Source organism: Paroedura picta, chromosome 6, assembly GCF_049243985.1.
Source record: "Paroedura picta isolate Pp20150507F chromosome 6, Ppicta_v3.0, whole genome shotgun sequence".
Classification (NCBI taxonomy): domain Eukaryota; kingdom Metazoa; phylum Chordata; class Lepidosauria; order Squamata; family Gekkonidae; genus Paroedura; species Paroedura picta.
Window position 1 is genome coordinate 9,849,424 of NC_135374.1, and position 16,817 is coordinate 9,866,240.

The 16,817-nt window shown below is 48.4% G+C and overlaps 1 protein-coding gene across 2 annotated transcripts in view; it reads left to right on the forward strand.

Moving 5' to 3' along the window:
• TMEM135 (transmembrane protein 135) overlaps positions 1-16,817 on the forward strand; it is a 203,680-nt gene that overhangs the window by 11,811 nt on the left and 175,052 nt on the right. For both annotated transcript variants that reach the window (XM_077341408.1, XM_077341407.1), the window contains exons 2-3: positions 9,012-9,139; positions 14,765-14,857. In XM_077341408.1, coding sequence (XP_077197523.1) covers positions 9,012-9,139; positions 14,765-14,857 — 221 coding nt within the window. The remainder of the gene's footprint in view (positions 1-9,011; positions 9,140-14,764; positions 14,858-16,817) is intronic.

Here is a 16,817-nt window from a genome sequence, read left to right on the forward strand (position 1 = left end):
TGCATCCTTAACTGGGGCATCTTGAAACACACCCAAGAGCTATCCGTTCGGTGGATAGCGCCTTCTCACAGGTTATGATGTCTGAGTGTGTGTGGGATGCACACACCTGGGGCCTGACCCTCGCCTCCCCCAAAGTCAGACTGCAGGGGAGAAGGATAGTGTCGGAAAAAGCGACCTTGAAACTTTTAGCAAACTTGGCCTGAATCCTGCATTCTTTATTGCTTGGCGGATCTGAATATGTTCAGTTCAGCTCCATTTTCCCTCTCCTTTCTAATGCGCTTTGGCTTTAAGCCTCAAGCCATGAGCTCCCTTTCTTAAGGTCGAAGGCCAGCAGACTCAGGAATACAAAATCAAATAGCTAGGCGTACCAACAAGACCGTTCTAAAAGCATGCATGTACAATAATGAATTCAGCTAAAATGCAAAGCTAGTAAATACGTACCTCAGTCTGGCAGCGGTGCAGAATCTTGAAACAGCGTCTGAGGTTCCAGGCTCAAGGTCAGCTGGAAGAAAGGAGAATCTTCCGGGAATGTTATGGAGCGCTGGCTGAATAAAAGTGGATCTGAGGTCTTCATAAAATGAGTAACGCAGCAACACGTGTCATAGAATCATAGGGTTGGAAGGGTCATCTAGTCTAGCGATCCCCAACCTGTGGGCTACGGACCACATGTGGTCCTTCGACTAATTGGAGGTGGGCCCCGAAGGACGCCTTTCTCCCCCCCCCCCCGGCCCTTTACAACACACTTCAGGTGTCCTTGTCTCCCATCACTCCCAGACGGGACTATCTCGTTGCAGAGAAACAAGCTCAGGGTTCCCATTGATTTGTCATTGTCATGAGTTAAAATTTCCATGAAAATAAAATGTTCCTGATGTTCATTGTTGTGGTGTGTCTGTATCTTATTTTGAAGGGATGTTTAAACATTACCATAGCGATCAGAGAGCATTAGGGCAGTGGTTGAGAGTAGAGGAGTAAACGACCCCCCCCCACCGGGCCTCAGTAAAAGGCGTTGAGTGGTCCCCGGCGTTGAGTGGTCCCCGGTGATAAAAAGGTTGGGGACCACTGATCTAGTCCAACCTCCTGCTCAGTGCAGGATGCTCGCAAGTACCTGCTCACCCACAGTGGCCCCAATTCCATGCCCAGATGATACCCCCCCAAACCCCCCCCCCCCCAGAATCCTGGCCAGTCTGGCCTGGAAGAAATTTGCCTCCTGACCCCAAAGTGGCGATCGGCATTTCCCTGGGCATGCAAGAAAGGGCACCAGGCCCAAGCACCGACACAATCTCTTCCTGCCCCCCCACTCATCATCTGCCTAACTTCACAGAATCAGCATTTCGGTTAGATGGCTACCTGGCCTCTGCTTAAAAACTTCCAACTGTTTCACCTTCCTCAGTAGCACAGGGGCAGAAGTGCTTGTGAAATGGGATATTTTGGTCCCTCCCGTCTAATAAGACGGATGGGAGAGCCTTAAAACGGGCCAGAGTGAAAGCTATTCTGGGTTTGGGAATTAGTGGGTTAGCCAGATATTTTGACAGCTTCCATTTCTTGTTCCCAAGGAGCTGGCACTTTGCAGGGGAATGTAAGTGGTGGTGGAGCCAGATGTCCCCGGGTCTTTCCTTCATTTTGTTTTTGAGTACCCCAAGGTTATCAAACTGCTATCTGCAGCTTTGAAGCTTAGGTTTGTTTGCCTGTAGTGGCAGTGGAGGGCTTTTGATAGCTGTATATCTGCTGGGCTTCTTGAACAAAGGGGGTTGAATGGAATCGGCTGCTACAGATCCCCTCTGGGGAGAAAGACTTCATCTGTAATCGCTAGGAGCGGTATTCATAATTGGTTAAGGCCTAAGTGGGCGGAGAATTGGGTGAGGCCAGTCCGGGTGAGGAGCCAATCGGAAGGCGTGATTGGCCCATTACCCGACGGGCTGGAGTTTGGTGGGGAGTGGCCCGGCTGGCGGAGGCTTCCCTGCAGGCCTCAGAGCAGGCCCACCGCGTTGGGGATGCGGCGGGCCTGCTCTGAGGCCCGCAGGGAAGCTGGGGACTTGGCGGGGAGGGGGACAGGCAAGCGGGGGAGGCTTCCCTGCGGGCTGAGGCCGGGAGGGGGGCAGGCGGGTGGGGGGGGGTCCCTGCACTGGCCCCCCGGGGTGTGCGGGGACCCCTTCAAAGCCTTTCCTTTGGGATCTAGTTGGGATATAATTGAAGTAGATAAATGAAACAGCCCGGGCAGGAACCCTCTGTCTCCACTGCACCCTCTGGTTTGTAAATCTTTATTTGTTGTCGTTTTTGGTCGTCAAGTCACAACTGACACCCCTTACATCAGCAGTTCTCAATTGCCCTAATGCTACGACCCCTACAGCAGCATATATATTTATCGTGATATATATACCAGCAAGAGAACCTGCATGGGGTAGTGGTTAAGAATGAGGGCCTCTAATCTGGAGAACAAGGTGTGATGCCCCATTCCTCCTCCAGCTGCAGTCAGCTGGGCCACCTTGGACCAGTCACAGTTCTGTCAGAGCTCTCTCAGCCTTGCCTTCCTCACAGGGTGTCTGTTGTGGGAAGAAGAAGGGAAGGGGATTGTAAGCCACTTTGAGACTCAAGAGGCTTGCCGGGTGACCTCGGATCAGTTACGGTTCTCTCAGAGCTCTCTCAGCCTCACCTACCTCACAAGGTGTCTGTTGTGGAGAGAAGAAGGAAAGGGGATTGTAAGCTGAGTGGAGACTCAAGAGGCCTGCTGGATGACCTTGGCTCGGTCACAGTTCTTTCAGAGCTCTCTCAGTCTCACCTAATCTGGAGAACACGGCGTGATGCCCCACTCCTCCTCCAGCTGCAACCAGCTGGGTTACCTTGGACCAGTCACAGTTCTTTCAGAGCTCTCTCTGCCTTACCTTCCTCACAGGGTGTCTGTTGTTGGAAGAAGAAGTGAAGGCAATTGTAAGCCGCTTTGAGATTTCTTTAGGTAATAAAAATGGGGTGCAAAAACCTCCTCCTTCATCTTCTCCCCCCCCCCCCCTCACAGGCTCAGTGGGTGTGGACAAGTTGTTTTTAATTTGCCTGAGTTGGTGGAGATGCTTTTGACTATTTTCTTCTGAAGACAGACGCCTAGATTTGTATCCTTCAGAAGACGTTTTCCTGTATCGTAACTGTTTTAACAATGTTGTTAACTGCCTTGTTTTGATAGAGGTGGGATGCACCCTGTTTAAAGTAAAAAATAATTGTGCCTGGGGCTGATTTAAGACTTAGTTTCTTGTTTGCTCCAGCCTCGCTTTCCTCTTTGTTTCTTGGAAATCTTAACTAAATACCTTGGAACTTGGTCAAATATTTAAAGGCTTTCCTCTGAACTCTGATAGTAATCTTTTATTATGCATATGAATTGTGTTGTGAGCAACACTTAAAAAAAATGATGTGGTTTTACGGGTAGGACTAAATAGACAGTTTTCGCAGCGGGTGGAAGTGAGCAGCTGGGTCCCACAAGCATCAGGGTTGGGACCTGTGATATTTAATCCGATCATAAATGATTTAAGATTGTGGGTGAGCAGTGTGTAACAGCCAGGTTTGCTTACGACAACAAATTATCCCGGATGGTGAAAACCAAGGTGGATTGTGAAACGCTCCCATAAGGAGTGTTTAGGAAGCTTTGGGCTGATCCTGCGTTGAGCAGGGGGTGGGACTAGATGGCCTGTGTGGCCCCTTCCAACTCTATGATTCTGTGATTCTGATTCTGAGCAGGGGGTTGGACTAGATGGTCTGTATGGCCCCTTCCAACTCTATGATTCTGTGATTCTGATTCTGAGCAGGGGGTTGGACTAGATGGCCTTTGTGGCCCCCTTCCAACTCTATGATTCTATGATATCCACAGACTGGGTGAATGGGCAACAAACATCATGACAAAGGGATTTCAGTGTTGAGAAGTGTAAGGTGGATGCATGTTGGAACAGAAATTCTTAAATCTAAACCAGGCTTTCTCATCCAGGGTTTTGTAAACCCTGGCGTTTCTTGACATTCCTGGAAGGGTTTCACGAATGAGTGGGTGTTAATTTTTAAAATTTATTTTAAATGTGATAAAACATGTATCGGGTGATATGACCATATTCTCCATCTTTGGAGATTTTTAAACAGAGGCTGGAGAGCCATCTGACGGAGAGGCTGATTCTGTGAAGGCTCAAGGGGGTGGCAGGTGACAGTGGGTGAGCGATAGGGTTGTGAGTGTCCTGCATAGTGCAGGGGGTTGGACTAGATAGCCCAGGAGGTCCCTTCCAACTCTATTATTCTATGATTCTGTGTTAACCCCTTCTCCCAAAATGGCCAATGCTAGGCCTGAAGAGCGTGGGAAGGGGAGAGGTTCTGGGTGGACATGTGCACATCTATGCTTCCCAACCATATTCTGCATGATTGTGCCACTGCTGGGGTTTTATGAAGACAGAAGAATGTTTCAGGGGTTTCTCAATGGTAAAAAAGTTGAGAAAGGGTTGTCTAGACATATGCTGATGAGATCTGAATTGGACAGGATTGAGACAGAAAGAGATCTTGGGGTTGTAGTGGAAAGCCCTGTGAAAACATCAACATCATGCGTGGCAGCTCTGGAAATGGCAAACTCTACATCGGTCTGAAAGAGCCTCTTGTGGCGCAGAGTGGTAAGGCAGCAGACATGCTGTCTGCAGCTCTGCCCATGAGGCTGGGAGTTCGATCCCAGCAGCCGGCTCAAGGTTGACTCAGCCTTCCATCCTTCCGTGGTTGGTAAAATGAGTACCCAGCTTGCTTGCTGGGGGGTAAACGGTAATGACTGGGGAAGGCACTGGCAAACCACCCCGTTTTGAGTCTGCCATGAAAACGCTGGAGGGCGTCACCCCAAGGATCAGACATGACTCGGTGCTTGCACAGGGGATACCTTTACCTTTACCTTAAGTTGGTCTGAAGGGTCTCAGAAAGAATGCTGCAGAGCTAGAAAAAATGCAGAAGATGGCAACCAAAAGAATCGGGGGGGGGGGGTGAGCACACCTTTCCTCTGTGTGTGTGTGTGTGTGTGTGTGAGGGAGAGGTGGTTGGGTTTAGAAAAAGAGGGCTGAAAAGCTACAGGATAGAGGTTTATGAAACTCCTAGGCAAGGCTGTTGCACCCAGGAATACAATGGGTGGTAGCACATAAGCCTGCACTGTGACCTTCCTGAGTTCTGGCCTCCCCCCACTTCTCAATCGATTTTGGAAAATGTGGACAATATTTTAGAATGATAGAATAACAGAGTTGGAAGGGATCTCCTGGGTCATCTAGTCCAACCCCCTGCACTATGCAGGACACTCACAACCCTCTCGCTCACCCACTGTAACCTGCCACCCCCTTGGACCTTCACAGACCTTTGAACTTCTGGGCCATGAACCCCTGGGTGGGGAGCTTCTTGTATAACCCCTGGGTGGTCTCTTGCATGAACCCAGGGGTGGGGCTCTCATATAACCCCTGTTGGGGTCTCACATGTAACCCCTGGGTGGTTTCTTGCCTGGAGGGCTGCCACATAACCCCAGGGTTCCAGGGTCACGCAAGAGCTCCCCAGGGCAGGGGTAGTCAACCCGTGGTCCTCCAGATGTCCATGGACTACAATTCCCATGAGCCCCTGCCAGCATCTGCACATGGGTATTGTAGTCCATGGACATCTGGAGGACCACGGGCTGACTACCCCCGCCCCAGGGTCCCCAGCTTGGAGATCTCAGGTTTGACCTACTACCTAATGCTTTTAACGGGAAATGTTAGACCTTCAAACTGGGACCACCTGAATGTCGAGGGGGATGTTTCCCTACTGAGCAATGAAAGTGGAGTTCACTGTGACCGGCTTGAATTATGACATCTACTAGCCACGAAGAGGAAGGGGAACCCACATCTCCAGAGGCAGCAAACCTGTTGCGAGTGAGCTTCCCCTGAGACTTGAAGTCCAGTAAGGGGGTAGCAGGTTACAGGAGATGAGTAATAGGGATGTGAGTGTCCTGCATAGGGCAGGGGGTTGGACTAGATGACCCAGGAGGTCCCTTCCAACACTGTTCTATGATTCTAGGCCCCGCAGGCTTCCTTCGTACGCAGAAAGGGTTCTTGGCGTATTCTTCTGAAATGTTGTTCGGGGTTGTGTGTGTTAGAAAGGGGCCTTTGGGCCACGCCTTGATTGCTGCCTGTCATCGCTGTGTTGTTGCTGGCACCAGGCGCTCCTCGGTTCCTGTCGGAGGTATCAGGCGCTCTCAGTGCAGGCCTTGTTGTTTCAGCTTGCCTCGATTGTCATCATAATTTAAGAAAGGAAAAGTGCAGAAAAGGCAGGGGTGGAAAAATGTCAAGGGAAAGCGTGGCTCTTTTAGGGCTGAACAAGCACAATGTGAAAAAGGAGCACCCCCCTCCCCCCCAGTTGGGAAGTTCATAGTGCACACTGAGTCTTCCTGAATGCCCAGTGTTTGTGGCAAGGAATATAATCCGGAAGCAGGCCAGATTCATAGTTTATTTGCTGTTTGAACCTGTTTTGAGTGTGTGTTTGTGTGTGTCTGTCTGTGTTTCTGTCTGTCTGCATCTCCCTTTAGTTTATACACGTAACAAATGAAAAGTCTTTATGGAGGTGATTTGTTTGTTCTCAACAACCTGGAAACACAGAGAAGAAGAAGAGTTGGTTCTTATATGCCGCTTTTCTCTACCCGAAGGAGTCTCAAAGCGGCTTACATTTGCCTTCCCTTTCCTCTCCCAACAACAGACACCCTGTGAGGTGGGTGAAGCTGAGAGAGCCCTGAGATTACTGAAGAAGAAGAAGAGTTGGTTCTTATATGCTGCTTTTCTCTACCCGAAGGAGTCTCAAAGCAGCTTACTATCGCCTTCCCTTCCTCTCCCCACAACAGACACCCTGTGAGGGAGGGGAAGCTGAGAGAGCCCTGATATTACTGAAGAAGAAGAAGAATTGGTTCTTATATGCTGCTTTTCTTTACCCGGAGGAGGTTCAGAGTGGCTTACAGTCACCTTCTCTTTCCTCTCCCCACAACAGACACCCTGTGAGGGAGGAAAGGATGAGAGAGCCCTGATATTACTACATGGTCAGAACAGCTTTATCAGCATTGTGACGAGCCCAAGGTCACCCAGCTGGTTGCATGTGGGGGAGCGCAGAATCGAACCTGGCATGCCAGATTAGAAGTCCACACTCCTAACCACTACACCAAACTGGTGGGTTGGTATTGAGGCTTATAAAACAGACTTTCTCAACCAGGGGTTCATGAAACCCTGGGGTTTCTTGACGGCCCTGGAAGGGCTTCCCGGATAGGTGGGGGTTAATATTATTTAGATAGGTTTTTAATTTGTTAAACAGGGTGATATACCATATATGGTCTTGCTGATATGCCCCCCCCCTTCCCCAAATGGCCAGTGCTGGGCCTGGAGCGGGTGGGAAGGGGAGGGGCCCTGGGTAGCCCTGGGTGGGCGTGTCCACAGCTCTGCTTTCCAACCATATTCTGCATGATCGTGCCACTTCTGGGGTTTCTCGAGCCCTGAAGAATGTCTCAGGGGTTTCTCAGGGGTAAAAAAGTTGAGAGAAGCTGTTGTAGAAGCTGTCCTGTGTGCTTCTTGCATGTTTACTCAGAAGTATGTCCCATGGCTCTCATAGGAATTTAACTCCCAAGTTCAGCATATGTTTATTCATTTTCTTTTATTCTTTTTAAACCACCGGCCTTGCTTCCCAGTGAGACCCAAATCGGCTCACGTAGCTCCACTTTCCTCCATTTTATATTCACAACAATCCTGTGATGTAGATTAGTCTGAGAGCATGTGACTGGTCCAAGGTCCAGCGAGGCTTCCGTGGCAGAGTGGGGATTCGAACCTGTGTCTCCCACATCCTCGTTCAGCACCGTAACCAGTACCTACACTGTTTTACATAAGGACAGACTTAAGGAATTAAAATATTGGTGCTTTTAAAGCCAATATTGACGTCTTCCCAGTGAAGGTAGGCATGTATTTCTCACGTAGAGTTGTGAAATAGTTCAACGTACTGAAGCCCAACTAGCTTGCAGGCTTAATTACAGCAAAGCAGGCTCTGTACATAATTAGATCGACTAGGCTTCTAAATTTAGTAAGAGAGGAGGTGGTAATGTCCCATGCAAGAGCACAGTTTTGGATTGCATGCTGGGGATTTTTTTTGGCAGGAATTAATTACTGAAGGCGACCTGCAAGGGCTTGGAGATCACATTCCCTTTAGGCCAGGCGCCATACTTTGTCTGCTTCCCATCCTGCATTCCTGGATGTTGCTGTCCCTTCTTTCCCTCCTTGCTGAACTTTCTGTTTTTCTTCCATCCTTTATTGCCATTTTGCCCCTCCCCTCCTTTTTTTTTTTGAATCCTCCCTTTCCAGCTCTGTTTCATTCCCACTTTTAAGCTCCATTAGTATGTCATCTTCCTTTCCTTTCTCTTTGACTCCTGTTTTCTTCATTCCCTTAACTGTTTGTTAGCAGCCAGACAATATATTGTTTTACTCTGTGATAACTCTGCACATGCAGACATTGTTCTTTTGGGTTCATCCATCCATCCACCCACACATCCACCCCCCCCCACCCCCCCCCACCCATCCATCCATCCATCCATCCATTTGGGTTCCCATACCTACCCACCCACCCAGCCACCCACCCACCCAGCCACCCATCCATCCATCCATCCATCCATCCATCCATCCATCCATCCATCCATCCATCCATCCATCCATCCATCCATCCATCCATCCATTTGGGTTCCCATAGCTATCCATCCATCCATCCATCCATCCATCCATCATTTACCCATCTACTTCCCTCCCTCCCTCCCTCCCTCCCTCATCCATCATCGATTGTCTGCCTGCCTGTCCATCTTTCTTGTGCAAAACCTGGGGGTTCTTCTGTGCATGCAGAAAAAATTGTCCTTGATATTCCTATTACAGATGTTTTTAGAATAAAGTTGTGAAGAGGGGGAAATCCCTACCTGAGCTGCCTTGAACTCATTGGAGGAAATGTGCAATATCAATATAATCAACGCATTTGCATTCTTTCAGATTGCTGCAATTCTCCGGAAGCGAAAACTTGACTATTATCTGCACAAACTGCTTCCTGAGATCCTGCAATCGACGTCCTTTCTGACCGCAAATGGAAGTCTATATATTGCATTCTTCTGCATTCTAAGGTTAGGAAAACTTGATTTTATTTATTTAATAATTTTATCTATGTTTTGATCTCTAGGCTGCCCTTTTCCTTGTGGTCTCGAGGCGGCTTAAAGTTAAAACAAATCATTGTTATATTTATTATTATTCATTATTATTTTATTTAGTGAGAATCTGAGTAAAGGGAAATAGCCTGTTCCACGTTTAACATCTCTCCCAGTATGTCCTCCAAAGAGTTCCACGCTCTGCCAACACCGGCCTGTTCCTTGCTCCAGAGGAATCCAGCTGGCCTCAGTCAGAGGCAGGGCCTTTTTGACCTTGGCTCTACCTGGTGGAACGAGTTGCCAGTAGAGACCCAGGCCCTCATGGAACTAACGAAGACTGGCTTTCTTCCATCAGGCCTATGGATGAGGCCAGAACAACTGAGGAACAACTCTGTGCCTCCCTCTACCTCCCCTCTTCATGCCCCGTCTCTCTACTTCAGCTCCCCCCCCCCCCGCACCTCTTTGGAGGTCATCCCACCATGATGGGCAACTGAACAGACCAACAGGAGAACGGGGGCAATGGAAACAGAATCATTACATTACATTACATCATTATGTTTTTTTAAGTGGTTCTAATGCCAGGTTGGTGTAGTGGTTAGGAGTGCGGACTTCTAATCTGGCATGCCAGGTTCGATTCTGCGCTCCCCCACATGCAGCCAGCTGGGTGACCTTGGGCTCGCCACGGTGTTGATAAAACTGTTCTGACCGAGCAGTGATATCAGGGCTCTCAGCCTCACCCACCTCACAGGGTGTCTGTTGTGGGGAGAGGAAGGGGAAGGCGATTGGAAGCTGCTTTGAGACTCCTTCGGGTGGAGAAAAGCGGCCTATAAGAACCAACTCTTCTTCTTATACTTCTATGCATGTTGTAAATTGGCCTGAGTCTGCTTGTGGGGAGGGACAGTCTGGAAATCCAGCTATAAATGAATAAATAACGCCAATGAAGTTAGATTATCTTTTAAATCTTTCAAATTGTGATATTCCTGAATATCCATGCCAGAGTAGCCCCTTCCCATCATTATATATTATTGTTAACATAATGTTTCAATCGCTGTTCCCACCCCATCCCCAGGGCTCATTTACTGAGCTTACTAGCGTAACATTCAAAAACAAAAACCACTATTCCGGAGACGGCAGACAAGTTCTGTTTCCTATTTCCTAGCTAAAAAGGGTTTACTTGCCATTGGATATCATCCTGTGGGGTTGTTAAAACAAACCATTTTTTTATTTTCGGGGAATGTCTTTTTACCCTTTCCTTAGAATGGGTTAGCAGCTTTTATTTTATTTATTAGATCTTTATACCGCCCTCCCATAAGGCTCAGGTCAGTTTCCATGTAACGTTTTGGGGTAATACATGGAACGGCCTAAGCATCTGTACACTAAATAATTTGCTAAGGGGGGTGGGCTGTCTGGGATAGAAACCCTCAGGGGCCAATCGGAAGGCACACACAGCGCGCCTTCCGATTGGCCCCGGGCCCCTGGACTGAGAACCCAGTCAGAGAGAATAAGTTAGGAGCCCAAAGGTTGAACAGCCAATATATATTAAAATTAAAATATAAATCCTTATCATTAAATGTGCATTGACATCAAAACCAACATTAAAACGTAAGGCACAATCTGTGCAGTGTTGCATGTACAATCTCAATGGTTGCACATGGTATCACCGTAGCAGGCCAAATGCTTTTCAACCCAGACAGCCTTCATCAGTGGTCAAATATGCCTCATTCATTCATTCATTCATTCATTCATTCATTCATTCATCCATCCATCCATTCATCCATCCATCCATCCATCCATCCATCCATCCATCCATCCATCCATCCATCCATCCATCCATCCATCCATCCATCCATCCATCCATCCATCCAATAATATTTCTAGACTGCCCTCCCATAAGGCTCAGGGCAATTTACATAGAAAGTGGAGGTATACATTGAATGGGAACAATAATACAATAATCATAACGCTGGGTTTCAAGTTAACAACATGTTTACAATAGTTTATAGTGTGACAATGACTTTTATAATTTCTAACATGAACCCTAACGGAGGTTGGTTTGGACTCAGATCATTGCGATGAGTGACTGGGGACCAGTAGATGTTGCTTGGTCGGTCTATGGTTTGTTTGCTGCTCACCATTTGGATTCAAGACTATATGACACACAAGCCAAGGGATAAGTAAATTAAGTAAGTTAACATTTGGAATTAGGGCCAGTTGCTAGGGGGAAGCAGAAAGGGCAAAGCGAGTGCAGAGGATAGGAATCAATCCCTATCGTTCTTCTTCAATCAGCTAGGAGACCTCCTCTAAACTCTGGCTATGTACAGTGATTCCCAGGTTGAGCGTGCTCAGCTCCTATGCTATATGTGGTCCCCAACCTTTTTCAGGCCGGGGACCGGGGGGGGGGGGAGAGGGAGAGCAGCGCTCGCCGTTGGGCACAAATGTGCAGGTGCGGAGCTTCTGCGCCTGTGTGTTGGTGCCTGCGCCTCCCCCCCTCCCCCGCAGTGTGGCTAGGCTTGAGTGATTTGGCCACCAAAGCAGCTGATAGCTCCCGGCACAGCTGCGCTGCAGGGTGTGGGTAGGCCCACCGGCACCTCCCTCCCCCCCACTGTGGCCCGGTACCGAGGGCTCCACAGCCCGGTACTGGGCCATAACCCGGGGGTTGGGGAACACTGCCACCACTGTTAAGAAGCCCCTGAAGCATTCGTCAAGCTTCAGGAAATTCCAGAAGTAGTGTGGTTATGCAGAATATTGTAGGATAGCAAGGCTGTGTACACACCCACCCCGGGCCCTTCACTTTCCCACCCCCTCCAGGTCCATCATTGGCCATTTGGGGACTATATATGGCCATGTCACCTGATAAATGTTTAACCAATTAAAAATAACATATGAAGAAGAGTTGGTTCTTATATGCCGCTTTTCTCCACCCTTCCCTTTCCTCTCCCCACAACAGACACCCTGTCAGGGAGGGGAGACTAAGAGAGCCCTGAGATTATTGAAGAAGAAGAAGAAGAGTTGGTTCTTATATGCTGCTTTTCTCTACCCAAAGGAGTCTCAAAGCGGCTTCCAATCACCTTCCCTTTCCTCTCCCCACAACAGACACCCTGTGGGGTGGGTGAGGCTGAGAGAGCCCTGATATCACTGCTCAGTCAGAACAGCTTCATCAGTGCTGTGATGAGCCCAAGGTCACCCAGCTGGTTGCATGTGGGGGAGCGCAGAATCAAACCCGGCTTGCCAGATTAGAAGTCTGACCTCCTAATCACTACACCAAGCCAGAATTAACTTCCACCGATTCAGGTGTAATTAACTCCCCCCCCCCTTCAGGAAACCCTTTCAGGGCCGCCAAGAACCCTCAGGATTTGCGAAACCCTGGCTGTCAAAGCCTGCTATATGAGCTTGAAATTGCCTAAAGTCTCCTGTGAGCCCGAAAAACCATTCTCGCCTGGAGAGGATGGCCTCTTCTGTGAACAAGTCATGCTGGTTCATCTGTTCATCAGTTTGGATCTTTCATTCAACTCAGTGCATAAATGCATCGAAATAACCCTCCTTCCGAGGCTGTCTGTCGCATCTCATCATGACTCACAGCTCTAGGCTTGTCTCCTTCCAGCCAGGATGTGTTCTCAGCAGTACCTCGTGTAGAAAACCAGGCTGATCTCTTTCCGGGAACTAGATAATTGTTACTTAAAAGCTTCTGTTTTAGAGTATGGATCCGTGAAGAGCACGTCCTCAGGAAGAAAGTGTGATTCGGCAGTCAGAAGTTTAGAAAGCGCTGTGGAACTCTATAGGTGGTGTCTGTCCAATCTGAAAAGTAAAGCCAAGGGAGATTCTGTAAAACCAAGTATTGACTCCGAACGGACGGGAAAAGCAGGGAGTTTATTTTGGCTCCTCTTTGAACTGTAGAACGGAGCTCTGAGCTGTAGAGAACTTGTAAAGTTCCTACCCCATAAACATTTTTTACTGGTTTTACCTGCCCATGTATATCAGTTACTCATTTATGGTTTAAAAGCAGGGGGAAACAAATTCTTGTGAAACCTGGGTCCCTGAAGGGGACTCTTAGATACTACAAGCAGCTGGGCAAAAATGGCTTTTTATTACAACTGTGAGTGGGAGGCTGCTGTTTGAAACACACATGACATTTCCACGGTGTAGAGTCCCATGAATGCAGAATAAGTGTATGTATTTTCATAGCTAACCAGGTCTGTCTTTAGAGGTCAAAGCGGTAAACAGTATAAAATGCTCCAATGCAAAATGTGAAAATAGATGGCATAAAGAGGACACTGAAGGCTTAACTGAAAATCCAAGGAGATGGAAAGGGGGGAGTCTGTGGAAGAAAGAAATATCCTAATTACAGGAGCAGTTTCCTTCCTTCCTTCCTTCCTTCCTTCCTTCCTTCCTTCCTTCCTTCCTTCCTTCCTTCCTTCCTTCCTTCCTTCCTTCCTTCCTTCCTTCCTTCCTTCCTTCCTTCCTTCCTTCCTTCCTTCCTTCCTTCCTTCCTTCCTTCCTTCCTTCCTTCCTTCCTTCCTTCCTTCCTTCCTTCCTTCCTTCCTTCCTTCCTTCGCTCTAGACAAGTTGCCAAAGGTCAGCCATGACTTCAGACAAACTGGAGCATGTCCAAAGGAGGGCAACAAAGATGGTGAGGGGCTTGGAGACCAAGACGTAGGAGGAAAGGTTGGGGGAGCTTGGTCTGCTTAGCCTGCAGAGGAGACGACTGAGAGGGGATCTGATAACCATCTTCAAGTATTTAAAAGGCTGCCATGTAGAGGATGGAGCAGAGTTGTTCTCTCTTGTCCCGGAGGGACAGACCAGAAGCAATGGGATGAAATTAATGCAAAAGAAATTCCGTCTAAACCTCTGGAAGAAATTCCTGACAGAGCGGTTTCTCAGTGGAACAGGCTTCCTTGGGAGGTGGTGGGTTCTCCATCTTTGGAGATTTTTAAACAGAGGCTGGATAGCCATCTAATGGAGAGGCTGATTCTATGAAGGTCCAAGGGGGTGGCAGGAGACAGTGGATGAGCGATAGGGTTGGGAGTGTCCTGCATAGTGCAGGGGGTTGGACTAGATCAGGGGTAGTCAAACTGCGGCCCTCCAGATGTCCATGGACTACAATTCCCATGAGCTCCTGCCAGCGTTCGCTGGAAGAGTGTTCGCTGGCAGGGGCTCATGGGAATTGTAGTCCATGGACATCAGGAGGGCCACAGTTTGATTACCCCTGGACTAGATGACCCAGGAGGACCCTTCCAACTCTGTGATTTTATGATTCTGTTCTATGACTTGGCGGCACTTTATAGAAGCACGGAGCTTTGAAACACAGCAGCTGTAGAAGTGATGTTCTTCCTTGGGTGAATGGGTTTCATGAGGTCCTCTGTTGTATTTGGCAAAAAGCGTCCTGAGACGAGTAAGGGCTGCTTTATTGTCCAAGGCAGCATCTGTAACCGGTACCTTTTGGGTTGTCAGATATACCTATGAATGTCATCCTACAACAATGAATGTATTCTTGATGTGTATATACACAGAAGGGTAAATTTGTACCACTTCCTTCCTCCCTTTTGGCACACATTGATTTGATTTTTAAATTTTTTTCAATTAAATTTAAATATAATTTTTTTTCAGGCGGATACTTGGAAAATTCTATTTTTGGACTCCGGGTTTTGGTGCTGCCTTACCAGCTTCTTATGTGGCTATCCTTATCGAAAGGAAGAGCAGGTACGTGTTTGTTACAACTCCCTGCACTCACTTAGGTCACTGTCTAGGGGCCTCTTGCAGGTGCCTGGCCTCAGGATGGCTCAGTCACCAGGAGAAGGGCCTTCTTGGTTGTGGCCCCTACCATGTCGGATAAGACGTATTCACTGTTGGACTTGTTTAATTTCTGCAGGGTATGCAACCAGAGCAGAGTAAAGCGGTACCATCACCTCCTGTGATCTGGACACAATACAGTCCGAAATCCCATTTTTCGGGGTGCAAATCATAGAATCATAGAGTTGGAAGGGGCCATACAGGCCATCTAGTCCAACCCCCTGCTCAATGCAGGATTAGCCCAAAGCATCCTAAAGCATCCAAGAAAAGTGTGCATCCAACCTTTGCTTGAAGACTGCCAGTGAGGGGGAGCTCACCACCTCCTTAGGCAGCCTATTCCACTGCTGAACTACTCTGACTGTGAAATATTTTTCCTGATATCTAGCCTATATCGTTGTACTTGTAGTTTAAACCCATTACTGCGTGTCCTCTCCTCTGCAGCCAACGGAAACAGCATCCTGCCCTCCTCCAAGTGACAACCTTTCAAATACTTAAAGAGGGCTATCATGTCCCCTCTCAACCTCCTTTTCTCCAGGCAAATGGTAAAGATATCATGAAAAATAAGCCATCTATGATGCCTTGAAAGTTTTGAAAGCAATCCGGAGGCTAGGGTCTGTGGGGCTCATGGGTATTATAGTTCATGGACATCTGCAGGGCCACAGTTTGGCCAACCCTGGGGTAGGGGTTCTGACCTGGGTAGAGGCTGCCTCTGATTTCAATGCATTGTTGGCAGTTATTTATTGATGAGAACATCTACATCCCACCTTTCCTCTTGGTTCCCAGCGGCTTACCATCATAGTTAAAGCATCTCCAGCTAAAACGAAAGAGAAAACCTCAAGGCCCCAAATAACCTCTCCTCTGAAAAGATGCCGGCCATTTAGTTCTCCTTGAAAGCTCTGACAAACAGGCAGGCCTTGCAGTGCTTCTGGAGAAGCGGGGCCCTCTGGCCTCTTCAGGGGAGCCCCCATATTGCCGGAGCCAAAACAGGAAAGGTCGGGGCTCTGGTCAGCTCTAAGTAGTAGGGTAGCTGACAGATCGTAGTCGATACACTTTGAGGAGGCTCAAAGTGGCTTACAGTCGCCTTCCCTTTCCTCTCCCCACAACAGACACCCTGTGGGGTGGGTGAGGCTGAGAGATCCCTGACATTCCTGCTCGGTCAGAACAGCTTTATCAGTGCTGTGGCCAGCCCAAGGCCACCCAGCTGGCTGCATGTGGGGGAGAGCAGAATCGAACCCGGCTCGCCAGATTTTGGGGATAGGCAACACCCTCTCTAAGCGTGGTGGACAGGATGAGTCTGCCGACGATTGCTGAGCCAGAGCTGGGAGTGCTTGGCAGTCCGAGGTTACCAGGTTAAAAAGGCTACTTTAATATTGTCCTTCAAGCTAAATAAATCAATAAACTCTGCGAGTCCCAACAAACCATTAACGTCGGTGGCTGCTGTCATTTGGACGCCACTTGTGTGTAATTTAGGCTTAGTCACCGCAAGAATTTTCAGATGACTGGTCATTTAGCATCTAAAGGTTAGCCGGTTGTAGTTTATATTCCTCCTTGAGCTTAACTGCTAGCTCTTTTTGCAGTGGCTTATGTTAGTCGGTAGGGAGTCACTCAGTTTCTTGGGCAAATGGTTGTGGGAATGAGGCCTCCTCAGTCTTCAAGGGATGCCAAGATGGTAGTGCTGAAGAAAACGCGAAAAATAGGGGCATGTCCAGTGAATTCCATGAGCCTCTTGTGGCGCAGAGTGGTAAGGCAGCAGAAATGCAGTCTGAAAGCTCTGCCCATGAGGCTGGGAGTTTGATCTCAGCTGCCGGCTCAAGGTTGACTCAGCCTTCCATCCTTCCGAGGTCAGTCAAATGAGTACCCAGCTTGACTG